This window comes from Eleutherodactylus coqui, chromosome 10, assembly GCF_035609145.1.
Source record: "Eleutherodactylus coqui strain aEleCoq1 chromosome 10, aEleCoq1.hap1, whole genome shotgun sequence".
NCBI classification, from domain to species: Eukaryota; Metazoa; Chordata; class Amphibia; order Anura; family Eleutherodactylidae; genus Eleutherodactylus; species Eleutherodactylus coqui.
In genome coordinates this window covers 142,583,116-142,596,535 of record NC_089846.1, presented here as the reverse complement: position 1 = coordinate 142,596,535, position 13,420 = coordinate 142,583,116, and the positions used below count along the sequence as shown (strand labels likewise).

At 46.9% G+C, this 13,420-nt stretch overlaps 1 protein-coding gene across 1 annotated transcript in view; it reads right to left on the bottom strand.

The window, feature by feature from the left end:
• The window catches only part of TGFB1 (transforming growth factor beta 1), a 33,280-nt gene extending 24,518 nt beyond the window's left edge, over positions 1–8,762 (bottom strand). Inside the window, exon 1 of the mRNA XM_066582003.1 lies at positions 7,971–8,762. Within this exon, the coding sequence (XP_066438100.1) occupies positions 7,971–8,280 (310 nt within the window). The 5' untranslated portion in view covers positions 8,281–8,762. The remainder of the gene's footprint in view (positions 1–7,970) is intronic.
• Between the last annotated feature and the right edge of the window lie 4,658 nt (positions 8,763–13,420).

Sequence of the window (13,420 nt, the reverse complement as noted above, 5' to 3'; positions counted from 1 at the left end):
TGCTAGTAGTGCTGGCGGCCGGTCTGTCACATGCAGAGGGGGGTGGGGGGTGCTAGTAGTGCTGGCGGCCAGTCTGTCACATGCAGATGCAGGGGGGTGGGGGGTGCTAGTGTCGGCGGCCGGGCTGTCAGTTGCCAGGGGGGGGGGGCACTTTGGGGGGGGCATTGTATGTGGGCACTGTGAAGGGGGGCCACTGGAGGGGGCATGTGTGGAGGGCATGCGTGGTGCTACTTTCACTTTCAATAGCAGACCATCGTCTGCTATTGAAAGTGCTGCTAGAGATCACGATCTGCTCCTACTGCTGTCACAGCTGTAGGAGCAGATCGCACTGCTCTCCCTGCTCTCTCATTACTTTGAATGGAGCCGGCCGGCTGCCGGCTCCATTCAGACCAGTGAAGCGTGCGTCTCCATGACGCCGGTCCTCCAGTCATGTGACCGGTGTCATCGGGAGCACGCACTGAGGAGAGAGAGGCAGCAGTGCATCATGGGAACTACCCAGCGGTGCCATCTTTGAAAAATCCTTCAGGCAAGCTTTATAAGGGGAAGAAAAGGAATAAAAAGGTGAGGAAAATATTGTTTTTTATGGGTAAAGCTGTAATGTGTGATGCTTCTCCTCTACAGGGCATTCATGGGGGGAAAAAAATCAGTTTTGGCGGCGGACAACCCCTTTAATAGCTGTCTACAAATATCTGAAGGGCTGTCACAGTGCAGAGGGATCAGCCCTATTCTCATCTGCACAAGGAAAGACTAGAAGCAATGGGATGAAACTGAAAGGGAAGAGAGACAGATTAGATATTAGACAGTGAGGGGGATCAATGAGTGGAACAGGTTGCCACAGGAGGTGGGGAGTTCTCCTTCAATGGAAGTGTTCAGAGGCCGGACAGACATCTGTCTGGGATGATTTAGTGATCCTGCACTGAGCAGGGGGTTGGACCCGATGATTCTGGAGGTCCCTTCCAACTGTTCTATGATTCCTTTTATACTTAGATGAATTACGTTTCCACCGGGAAGCAAAGCTTATAGTCCGGTATTACACATTGTGAATAAAAGGAGGATCTTTGACACTGAAGACATTGCTACTATGAAGGTCCAACTGGATTATTGGTATGTGGGAAAATAGTGTATTGGTGCCTCTATTAAAACAAGTCTAAACTCGTCACATTACAGTGCTGCAGAGACGAGGGAGGGAGGACAGTGCCGCTTATTGGACAGAGCACCGAGGACAGCTCTGCCCGATCATTAAGGTGAGCTCAGGGGGTCTGTGCTGCTACATACTTTACCTGTAAGTGGTGTTTTAAGCTATGTGGCCATGCTGCTGTAGTATTTTCTAATAAAGTACCTATGCTCTTTGCTATATATGTGATTTGTTATGCAACTGTTACTTTAATTTTAAGATTTTTGTGCCCTCGGGTTGCCAGGGAGCAAAGGCATGGGTTGTAGGGTCTGTTCTCACGGGAGCAAGAGTTTATAGGAGGAGGTGAGACTGCGACTGGGCATGGCAGTCAAGAGTAAACGGAGGATGTGCGTTCTTTATATTGACCCTGCGCGAGTAAAGCTGGACCACAACTATGACAGAAGAAGGCAGAGGCCCGTGTGGCTCTAATGTGTCCCAGTATCGTTTACTGGTGGCCAAGTATCTGACTGCTGACAAATCCTGCTGTTTCAGAAGTAATGTCAGTATTATCCCTCCGCTGAGCGAAACCAAGAGACCCTGCACCTCCGGCTTCTGTATATCGGCACCACGAGTCGTCAAGCCATGTGAGTTCTACTAGTAAATGCTACTGTTGGACATTGCTCCAGTGTGGTATGATGTGTTGCATGTGACCAAGTCTACTTTGCCAGAAGAGGACAGTGTCTTATTGCCTATATGCGTGGTGGTGACCCAGAGGTGAGCAGTGACCGCTACGCGGTCAGTTTCCCTGCACCTATATCTGACACTTATTGCCCCCTTCCTGCCACCCTAGTACTAAAGTGCCACGCAGCTTAATGGAAACAGGGGTGGCAGGGTGCATTATACTGCTGAAAGAGGTCACTGCCATTAGAGGATACTGCTACCATGAAGGAGGGTACTTGTCTAGGTAAGTGGTACATATCAAAGTAACATCCACATCAATGCTAGGACCACTTAGCCAACCAAGGATGCAGTGATGGTCAACTCGCTAAAAGGATCCAAGAGGGGCATGTATGCCTTTCTTCAGTGCAACAATATTACATGTCATAGTAACTCGAATACTAATTATTGAATTCAATGGGAGCTGTGCCTGTAATACCACACCTGACCACTGCACTGTTGACAGCGCTATCCACTTCCAGTGCTGTCTGCACTGAAAGCAGGCCAGGGAATCAGCTGATCGGCAGGGATCCCAAGTGGCAGACCTTCCCCGATCAACTATTGATGACCTATTCTGGGGATACATCATTGTAAAGGTCCCAGACACGTCCTTTAATACTTTAAGTGCCAGTGTGTGCGTCAGTATTGGAACAAAGCCTTAGAAGAATTAACACGGGACTCTTTTGAGTTTGTACTTGTACATCAGTGGTCAACATCTATCATGTACTGTATATGGGTAATGCATGACATGATACAGAGTATGGAGCGAGCATTGCTGTAACACAATGTCAGGTATGTTGCACGTTTATCACACGATGACTCAAATGTCTGACTGAGGACTAGTAATACTCTACACACGACGTGACACGTAAAATAGTGCACTGACGGAAGCATCAACATCCATTTCCTGGTCATGTGCCATATGCTCGCACAAAGAAGTGGAGAGGAAGAGAGAATGAGGAGAGACTGAAATTAGGAATGAGGAAATACTGCGGAGGATGGGAGGGAGACCAAGAAGATGAGGGGAGATCCAGAGCAAAAACAAGGAACAGAACGTGAAACGAAGGAGAAGGAGAAAAGCGGGGTGAAGAAGAAGAACAGCGGACGAGAGAGCATGAAGGTATAAGGGGATATCGACAGAGGATAAGTAATGAGAATGAAGGAACGTAGATTAGTAAGAGAGATGGAGACAAGTCATAAGAAGGAAAGTGGCCCAGAGACACCAACAAATAATACAACACAGCGGGACAAGGCCGAAAATACACCAAAGAATGATGAGTTACAGAAAGGAGGGGAGAAGACTAAGATGGGAAATGGCGCTAAGTGGGAGAAATAAGAGGATGAGGGACCGACAGAGAGGAAATAGTGGAACATAGCAAAACGATGAGGAGAGACGAGAACAGCCAGAAAGTAATGGGCACATAGATAAGGAGAGGCATATAGAAGAATGGGTAAGGGGAGGAGAACGTGGTAGGCCAAGAGACTGCAGGAAGATGGACTTGAAGATGAACAAAGCCTGAGATGGATAAAAATTAGGAATGGTTGAAGGGGCCAGAAGAGAGAAACAGAAAATGAGCTGATTGGTATATAAGAATGAGGAGAACATAAAGAAGGAATCGGTAAAGTAATACAGAAAAGCTGATGGATGAGGAGGGGAACTTGGCTAAAGAAGCCGGCGGCAGTAGTCCATAGCAGAGCGGGCCCCTCTCTACGGGTCACAATTTTCCCACCTAGGATAGAATACCCTGCTGGAGTTTTCTCCTTAGATGGCTTTCCTGACCCTTGTGGAGATTCTAACCCCCTACTTACAAGTAATGCAGCTCCTTCGGTGAAGGGAGGTTACCAATAACACAAAGGATGGGACCAACCAGGCAGGAGCCCTCTCTGTTCAGGGGTCCCTTAGGTAGAAGAGTGAATGAAGGGACAAAAAATAAAGATAGGAGTAAAAAAGGGACCTACAGAATCTATTATATACAGGGGTTAAAAGATAAGAGATGTGGGAGGAAGATGAGGGGGTACAAGAATGAGAAGAACATCTAAAAGAGACGCTAAAGTTATTGATACTGCAGAGAGAACGACCAAGATGGCAGAGCGAAGAGCGGAAGGAGAATGGAGAAATCTGCAGTATGCGGCTGTGATATCAAACTAAGCGGGTTGTAGGGCCGCGTTCATAAGACCAGGATCCCCTACCCAATCAATGACATGACAGTACCCCCCAATCATGAGAGCAGAGCCTGGAGCGAGTACCCCACAGGTAGACCACAGAGCAGAAGATGGAGAGAATGTCATAGGGAGGAATCAATAGTCACCCCGTCCCCAATCTACAACCTCCCCCGCTTAATGCAGAAATGCATGGAACGTGATTTCCAGCATCGGAGTTCTGTGAGTGATTCTGCCCGTTGACAGGGCAAATTCCGTGATCTGCGCCAAATACTCCAGCAGTAAGCCACGGATTGTGACGGTGGGATTAGCTGCTGTGTGAACATACCCTCATGACGGCTTCACATGGGCAGGAAAATTGCGCTAGGTTTATAAGACGCACAAATATGAACCCCATTCTTTTGAATGCGGTGTGGGAAACAAGTCACGGCATGTCCTAGCTTTCTGTGTGCAGTGCCCATTGTTGTCAAAGGGGTTGGCGGTAGCATCGCACCATGTGCAAGGTGCAAGCGATGCGAGGTCTCCCATTGGAAACAATGGGAGAGACTCTGCAATCCTCTGCTGCGGCGGAGCATCGCTTCTTCACCGGAGTGATGCAAGGCAGTTTGGCTATAAAAAACGCCTCATATCCGCTGGCAAAATGCATGTTGGCGAGGGCAATATTGGGCTGTAAGACAGGCTGAAGTGAGCGTGAAGTGAGCCTCAGGGTTTGGCCGCCGCAGGGTGCGGACCGGCTGGGGATTTCCCACATTGAATCGTCAGGAGATCCGCAGGGTAAGTCGACCACAGGCCGGTTTATGCTGCAGATCGTTTTCAGCCCGTGAATGAGAGTTCTTGAAATCTCGTCTGCATTACTTATACTGGGAAACTCTGCGGACTGTAGATAATTCAGCATTGGCGCCAGTGTGGATGTCCCCTGAGTTATATAGTGAGGTTCTGGCTACACAGGATGCAAATCCGCAGCATTTACAATGAAAGCCGCGCGGATCAGATTAAAAAACAATCTCGGCTGCAGGGGGCAGATTTCCGGTTGGATTAGAGTAAACTGTGGATTTTAGTATGTTTGTTGTTTGCTGCTGATTTCAGTGCTGATTTTACTCTTTGCAATGCAAAAGCCGCTGCGGGTTAGCTGCAGATTCACTGGAGAAATCCGCATCAAATATGGCCGACATGAGCAAATCGCTATAGCGAAACCACCGTGCATCACTCCGGGGAAGAAGCGATCCTCCGCCGCCGGCAGCTGTGACGGGGGATCGCTGAGTCTCTCCCATTGTTTTCAATAGACCTGACATCGCGTGCACCTAAGCACATGGTGCGATGCCACCGCCGGCACCAATGGGCGCTGCGATAGGACATGCCGCGGTTTGTGTCCCGCCTTGTGGTGCGGTACAAATGCTCATGTGTTTGTCCCCATGCGTTTCGTAAGGTTCACACAAAGAAAAGGTTGTGGATTTTCCACAGCAGAAAATCAGCATCAAAATTGTAATAAAATCTGCGCCATTGATGAAGATTTTGACTCGTTTTTGATGCCAATCTGCAGCGGATTTCAACCTTTCAGTCGAATGAGAGAAATCTGCAATGAATCCACATCAAAAACCGCGCCACAATCCGCCCCATTTTCCACGACGTGTGAATGTACCACGAGGCCCCCGGCACTGTGAACACACAGAACATCCTACTAATGCACAGGCACAATGTTACAGACAGGTGCACATAAATCATGTGTATATATAGTTAATGCGTACACAGAACATATTATATATAGCCCCATGTCACACATAAATGTAAGTATACACCATAAGCAGACTTAGACATACACAATACATAGCAATATACCTTCACTGCCATTGAACAGCACCAAACTGTGTCTGGGGGAAAGGGGTGGGGGGTGGGGTCGACCCCGATGCTACACTGAGGGAAAAAAACAGGAGCTGGCTGCCCGATCTCCCGCTACCTATTCTCCTCCGCTGCTCCATGTCTGCTAGTTGCATGGTGGCGTAACTTAGCAATGGAACTCTGCTCCCGGCTAAGTGGCACACATAACGTTCTCCTTGCTGCCACTGTTCTGGATTCTGGATCCTCCCCCCCTTCCTTCCACATCCCTCGCATCACCAATGCATATGGCAGTCTTCCGGAAGCCATAGGAGGGTACTGGCTTCCGCAGCTGCAGTATATAAAAAGTGCAGGTGCAACCAATTTTTGGTGGCCAGGTCGCAACTGTGACCCCTGAGACCCCTATAGCTATGCCACCGAATTGTGAGCAAATGGAACATTGGACTTGAAAATATGCCAGCGATATCGATGTAATGATAAGAAAGGCAACGTTATAAAAAGAGAATGGAAAATAGGCTTAGAAGGACCAAGGAGAAGGAAAGCTGTGATGGAAGGAGACAAAAAGAAGACAGCAATGATATTGGAATAACACAAATGGAATGGCAACAGGGTCAATGCAAACAATTGGGATTGACAGCAGAGAAGGGAAGGCGTCACACTGAGAGAACATGGACAAATACTGTTGGTAAACAGAGAGGTAGGAGACGAGGAGGATGGAGGATATGACAGGAAATTAGAGAACAGCTACACAATATGACAAAGAGGAGGAGGAGATGAAGGAAGGTGCAGGGACCTGCAGCAGGGAGAGCGCTGGAATACAAGGAGGCCATACTGCCAGGAAGGGGAGATGATATGGAAGTACTGACACCACATACAGGAAGGGATGCAATGTGCTTACAGGCTGGCTCATTAACCCTTTCATCCATAAACTTCACAACTGAATGAATGCTGCATATGTTAATGTTTTATAACTTTCTTTGCAACTTTTGGGGTTTGAACGGCTCCATTTGTTTACTCTTAAATCCCACAATGCTTCTGTTGTATTCACATTCAATAACACAATATACATCCAAGTACTGATGATGTCAAAAAGGGGACCTAGAGAATATACTCTATGCATGGGCTGTGGGGAGGAAGGTACTATGAAAGTGAAGAAGTGGATATAAGAATGAGAAGACATCCAAAAAGAGGGACTGAGCGAAAAGGGGAAGGAGAGAAAGAAAGTGTGTGGAGGTGATATCAAAGTTAGGAGAGTGTCAGAGCCATGTAGACAAGTATCTCCTACTCAGAAAATGACACCAAAGTACCCCCAATCCTAGAAGCAGAGAATGAGCACAGTGCAAGTACCCCGGGGGTACACATGCTACAGATTGAGGACCTAGGTTGTAGAGAATGTGGTAAGAAGACCTCCAGTGCCGGCTACTGACATGGGTCAGAGTTATCTGCTTCCATTCTGTACACTGTGTTTCGGCACTAACAGTAGGCACCTGAACAGCTGATCAGTGGGGGTCCCGAGCGGCGGACCCCAGGATAGGCCATCAATAGAAATAGCCATGAAAACTCCTTTAAATGGGTTGTCTGATCAAAGTCATTGGTAGACTATCACTGGGAAATGACACCAACCAATGAGGATCATAGATCTCTAGGATGAAGTGTCCGTGCACAAGATAAGCATTGTGCCACTTCGTCTCCTGTTGACTCTGATCTGATACTCCATCATTGACTATCATGGTCTTCCATGGAGCCCCCAGAAAAAGCCGAGCAGAGCTGGGAGGAGACGCAGAGGTGTTGTGCTTACCTCTCACCGCTATCACTTCATTTTAGAACTCAGCGATCACCGCGGATCAGACGCTGGTATCATGTTCTACAGATGGGCCACCAATGTCTTTGCTGAAACAACCCCTTTAAGTTGGAAGAAATTATTTGCCATGGATATAAACATTTCTGCCACACTTCCATACAATACATGATGCATCCGTGTGATGGAGCGAGGTATCATTTGAGGCAACAAGTTCATGTTCAAGGCAAACAAGGACTACTAAGATTAGTGACAAAACTTAGTCTCTAGATTAAACTTGGACACCACATAGCTCCCTAGAGTATACAGACATCATTGCCAGAAGGTTCACAGCAGCGTGTATCTTACCTACGTCATACATGTCAATCCTCTTCACCTGCTCGGAGTAATAACCCTCCACAATAGGCTTCTCTTTTTCAGTCTTTTCTTTAATTGCCTCTATCGTACTATTGTAAACCGAGCGGATCTCCTCCGAGACGGTCATCTCTTCGCTCTCTACATCTGGAGGTTCGGTTAGCATTAATTTACTAAGAATTTGTCCTCTAATGGCTTCAATTCTCCTTTTCTTCACTTCTTCCATATCCACCGCCTTGCACGTTGACATTGACATGGCCACATGAAAAAGATCTAGCAACATAAGCATCAGGAGGATTTTCATGTTCTTGGTTTCAAAAGGGGTTCTTGTTGACTTCAGGCGTTCAGGATTTCCGTAGGGTCACACACGTCCTTCCAGCTTTCTTCGGCTGGACCAATCTATATCAAGGTTTTGTCCAAGTGCTCTCAGATCATTATCTAAGTACTCCTCCTAAAGTATCCTGATCCATAAAGACAAGTCCATTTTCAGGGATGAGCTGATGTTCTGTAGCAACTGGTGGACCAAAACATAACGTGACGAACCAAATCAAATATGTTTATGCTAAGAAGGTGACCGGCATGACACCGAATGGGGAGGAAACTGTGGAGATGTTGTGCGAAGGTCCTATGTTGGTGGTAAAGCCAAGTTGTGAGAAGACGTCTTTGAGTTGTGCCTTGTTCTCACACTCTCTCTACTTAAGTTGACGGCCTTGTCTCGCAGCTTGCTCGAACATGCTTCTCCCGTCCCCCTCTCTCCTTCCTCCTGTGTGCAGTAACAGGCTGGGTTTTTTTTAATGCTTTTTCTGTAACTTCAGGCTCCACCCAGGATATGATGGTACTTTTTTAAGTTTGACACACAGAGTAGTTTAAGGAACTGCTGCTGAGTCCTGGGGGGGCGGTTGAGGGTTAAAGCTGAAATCTGATAATGCTTTATTAGAAAATAGCCACCACAGAATGTACTCCTCGCACTCGGAATATACAGTTTCACAAAATCACTCAATTCTGAGAAGGGGGGGGGGGGGTTGGCAGGGAGAAAAGTATCTGGAATGATAAGTACTAAATTAGGACACATGGGATGATGTGTGGGAGAATGGGAAATGTAACAATCGTACGAGACGCATGAATACAATGCAAGGAAAGGAAGGTTATACTATGAGGTAATGGGCAATACGGAGTGACACCAGTGGAGCTGTACTGCAGGCATTAATCCCCAAAACTGAGGGGCTATCTTCATTTACAAACACCATCTTCATATCCCCTAATAGGGGGTTAAAGGTGCTATGATATTGATGGCCTGTTTGGGGGTCCGACGTCCGGCATCCACAGCAATAAGCTAACTGAGGGGGACACAGCGCTCCAGCAAGCACGGCGTCGACATATTGTTTATGGTGCGTGGCCACTTATACGGTATTCTGTATTGGCCATGTCTGCTATTGCACTTCTATGCCTGCAGTCCAGTATAAGTGAATGGGACTAAGCTGCCGTACCAGGCAGAGCCACTACTAAATGTACAGAGCTGTGCATGGGAAACCATAAAGCGGTGGCAACATTTGCTGGAGTCCCTTAAATTACCGATTTGGTGGGGAAGTCAGGCCCCACCGATCTGATATTTGGGAACTGTCTGACGTATAGGCCATCAATAGCCAACCCATACTGCTTCTATAAGAATGCTGGGTGATGCAGCACATGGTAGACGGCGACTCTAGCAAGAAGGGGCAGTCAGGGGATATAAGAGGAGTGCAAAACTCTTTGCTTTCCATTCTGGCTAAAAGAGGAGTCCCAAGAAGAAGACCCACGATGTGCGACATCCACATGACGAGGCGACACCACATGACGGCACAAGTCTTAAACCAGAAGTGGCTAGATTGGTTCAATATTGGTTCAATATTGGTCTGTCTGCTATTGCACCTCAATGTCAATCACTTGAATGGGGCTGTGCTGTAGTTACATTACAGGCCATGGACGAGGGTGGCGCTGTTTCTGGGAACAAAAAAAAAAGGTTTATCCACATCATTGTCTTCTATCCATCCACATGATGGGCAGAACGCGGGCACCTGTCCTCTGCAGTCCTGTAATACAAGACGTAGCACAGGCATGAAATGTATCTGCCCACCGCACATGCATTGTGATGATATAGTAACCATGGTTAATGAGCCTCGTCCATCAGTCTAATGCAGATTGCCGCTGGGTCCATCAGCTCAGAGCTGGCACCTCCTGTTCCTCTCGCTCACAGGGTGCAGGCGTCCATGTAGATCTAGGGCTCGAAATTAGTGGGATCAGCTCTCCTGGGCCGGGCAAACGCCAACACATGTCAGATCAAGTGTCCAGAACAGATATTATTACAGCCCTAGAAAAGCATATCCCAGGAGCCTCGCACCCCCTGCAGACCAAAGCCGTCATTATTAACCCTCTATTACCCCGGCCAGCTGGGATGTCCCAGGATGCTCACAGTCTAGAGGAAACATTATTAACCCTTTAAATATACCCTGGCATTGTAGACTGTGCCCCACCAGACACGCCTCAGGCCAGTAATGGAAGGATTACCACTTTATGGCCATTTGATAGGCGCACATTGTAACACCCGCATTACAGCCGCAGCGCCCGGACTGTTTGCGGTCAGGTGAAGTCCTATGGTGGTCTCGGTCAGGCTCACTAGGGCTGCCAGTGATCCGGACATTGCGGTCGGTCGTAATACGGATGGTAAAATTCACTATATTACAAGCTTGTAAAAGCATCGAAGGAGCTAACAAAAACAAACGAGCTCAAACTTCAATGATGGCGGACTTTATTAGCTCTTCAGTTTCAGAGTCGTCCTCTTCTGTTAGATGCATTGTCCAGCATTAGGAAAACATGGCTGCTTTCTTCCACAAACAGCGCCACCCTTGACCGCACAGGTCGTGTCTGGTATCACAGTTCAGCTCCATTAAAGGGGTTATGCAAAGTTTAAAACTTATCTCTATTTCAACAGGATGAGGGATCAGTGTCTGATGGGAGGGGATTCACACCAATGGGACCCCCACAGAACACAAAAGTGGGGTCCTGTGTCTCTGCATGGCACTGCTGCTCCATTCACCTGTCTGGGAGTACCGAAGGTAGCCAGGTACAGTATTCAGCAACCTCCATATACAGAAGAACTGAGTGCCAGTGGACATGCGCAACCAGTGCTCCATGCAAACAAGGGGACACAGGACCCGGTTCTCGTAATCAGTGAGGGTCTCAGCAGTCCGACACCCTATTCTAGTTAAAGAGGCGTACCACAACTGACTTTTAGTACCGCCTGTCTATGGAATAGGTGATAAAAGTCTGATCAGTAGAGGTCTCACAACTGATACCCCCACTGATCCCCAAGTGTCAAAAACTGAAACAAAATGCTAATTTTTACCATTTTGCCTCACAAAAAACACTATAAAAGTGATCATAAAAGCCATATGTACCCCAAAATGGTGCCAATAAAAACTACAACGCGTGACACAAAAAATAAGATCCCACAAGGCTCCGTCCATGACAAAATAAAAAAGTTATAGGACTTTGAATGCCGCGATTTAGAAAGAAGAGAAGGTTTCCAAAAAAGGGATTTTATTGCAGAAAAGTGGAAAAACCAAAATAAAAAACATAAGGATTGTGGTATCGTAACCGTAGCGACCCGCAGAAAAAATGTATCGTGTCGTTTATGCTGCAGGATTAATGCTGTGAAAAAACACTAAAACTCTGGCAGAATTGATGCGTTTTCTCTCCCTGCGATCATAAAATTTTTTTTAAAGTATTACAATACAGTCAACGGACCCCAAAAAAATCAATAAAAGCTGCAGCTCGTCACACAAAAATAAGCCCTTATACGGCCGCGTCGACAAAAAAATAAAAAAGTTATGGCGTCTCAAAAATGAAGATGAAAATCCGCCAAAAATCGTTGTGTCCTTAAGCCCAAAATACGCCGTGTCCTCAAGGGGTTAAAGAGGTTGTCCAGGGTTGGAAAAACATGGCTGCTTACCTCTAAACACAGCAATACCCTCGCCCATGAGTTGTGTCTGGTATTGCACCTCAGCTCCCATTCACTTCAGTGGAGGTAAGCTGCAATACCGCACACAACCCTATAGACAAGGGTGGTGCTCTGGATGAAGCCGCCATGTTTTTATAACCCTGGACATCCCCTTTAAATTATTACAATTCTGAACAGTCATTTCTTATATATCTGATCCTGGAAAAGCCGAGTGCCAAACAATATAGTTATTAGACTCAGCTTTCTCAGTCCACTGCAGAACAACCTGGCAGATTTGCCATTGGGACTGTCAGAGTTGGGTGACATCCCCAGTGGGAACCGTAAAGGCGAGCATATTAGTTATTTTTCCCATAGTCAGAGACAACTGAAGAGCGTCTTACAAGGAACGTAAACGTCTGTAAGGTTAAGGTGACGCAGGTGAAAGACGTTACAGCGGAAAAGGAAAGCTTCTACTGAAGGTTCTGTATGCTGGAGGTGCCAGCGATGACAGATGAAGGGCCGCTCCGCTGTTGTCCGCCGCCTTACCCTATCAGTCTCTTAGCTCCCAACACTTATTACAAGTGCGATGTCTCCGTACCGTTCTGGGCTCCGGTCCTTCTTGGATGGACTCAGGCAGGAAGTTCCGTAAAGATGATTAACTCTCTAATGTCTCTGCAAATTGACTGATGCCAAGCTGCTGCCCCCCCTTCTCTGCTGCCAGCACAGTACCAACCCTGCTTTCATCTGTCATGATTGGTCATTTAAAGGGGAGGTTCATCTTTGCAATTAATTTTTGTTGTTTTTTTCAATGTATGAAAAATGAAGCGATTTTGTAAATTGCCTTAGATAAAGATTTCCCATGCAGATCTGCAGTTCTCCACAAGTCCAGGCGTCAACGGCCTCTCATCTAAGAATTAGGGAACAGTTACAGGGCAATATGACTGCAGGATTATACGGTTAGCTTGTAGTCTGTTACCATGGAAACATAAGTTTGTATAGCAGCTGTAGCCAGAATGAAAAGACATTTTTAATCAAATGGGTTATCCTAGTAATGAGTTTTCTCACCCGTCCAGAACGGGAGTCCCATGTCCCTCTCTTCTCTTCAATATGGGCTCACTGCTGCCCCCACAGTGAGGAGGAGATTGAATGGAGTAGCGGTTGAGTATGCTCTATTCATCTTCAGTGGGACTGCCGGAGATAGCCAAATGCTTGTGCTCGGATATTTCCATAAAATCTTGGTTTGGGTTCATGCCGAACCAAACCTTTAGTAAAGTTTGACCCGAAACAGAGTTCTACTGGTTCAGCTTGTCCACCCCAGAGCCTCTGCGCAGTGCGGTCTTCATCCGCCTCTTGTCTGCATCTTATACAGTGCGTGTTATGTACTTCTAGATACAAGAAAGGTCATGTAGTTGGTGTGATTTTTTCATATGACACATCTGGTTCCTCTTCCTGCAGCTCACAGTACATG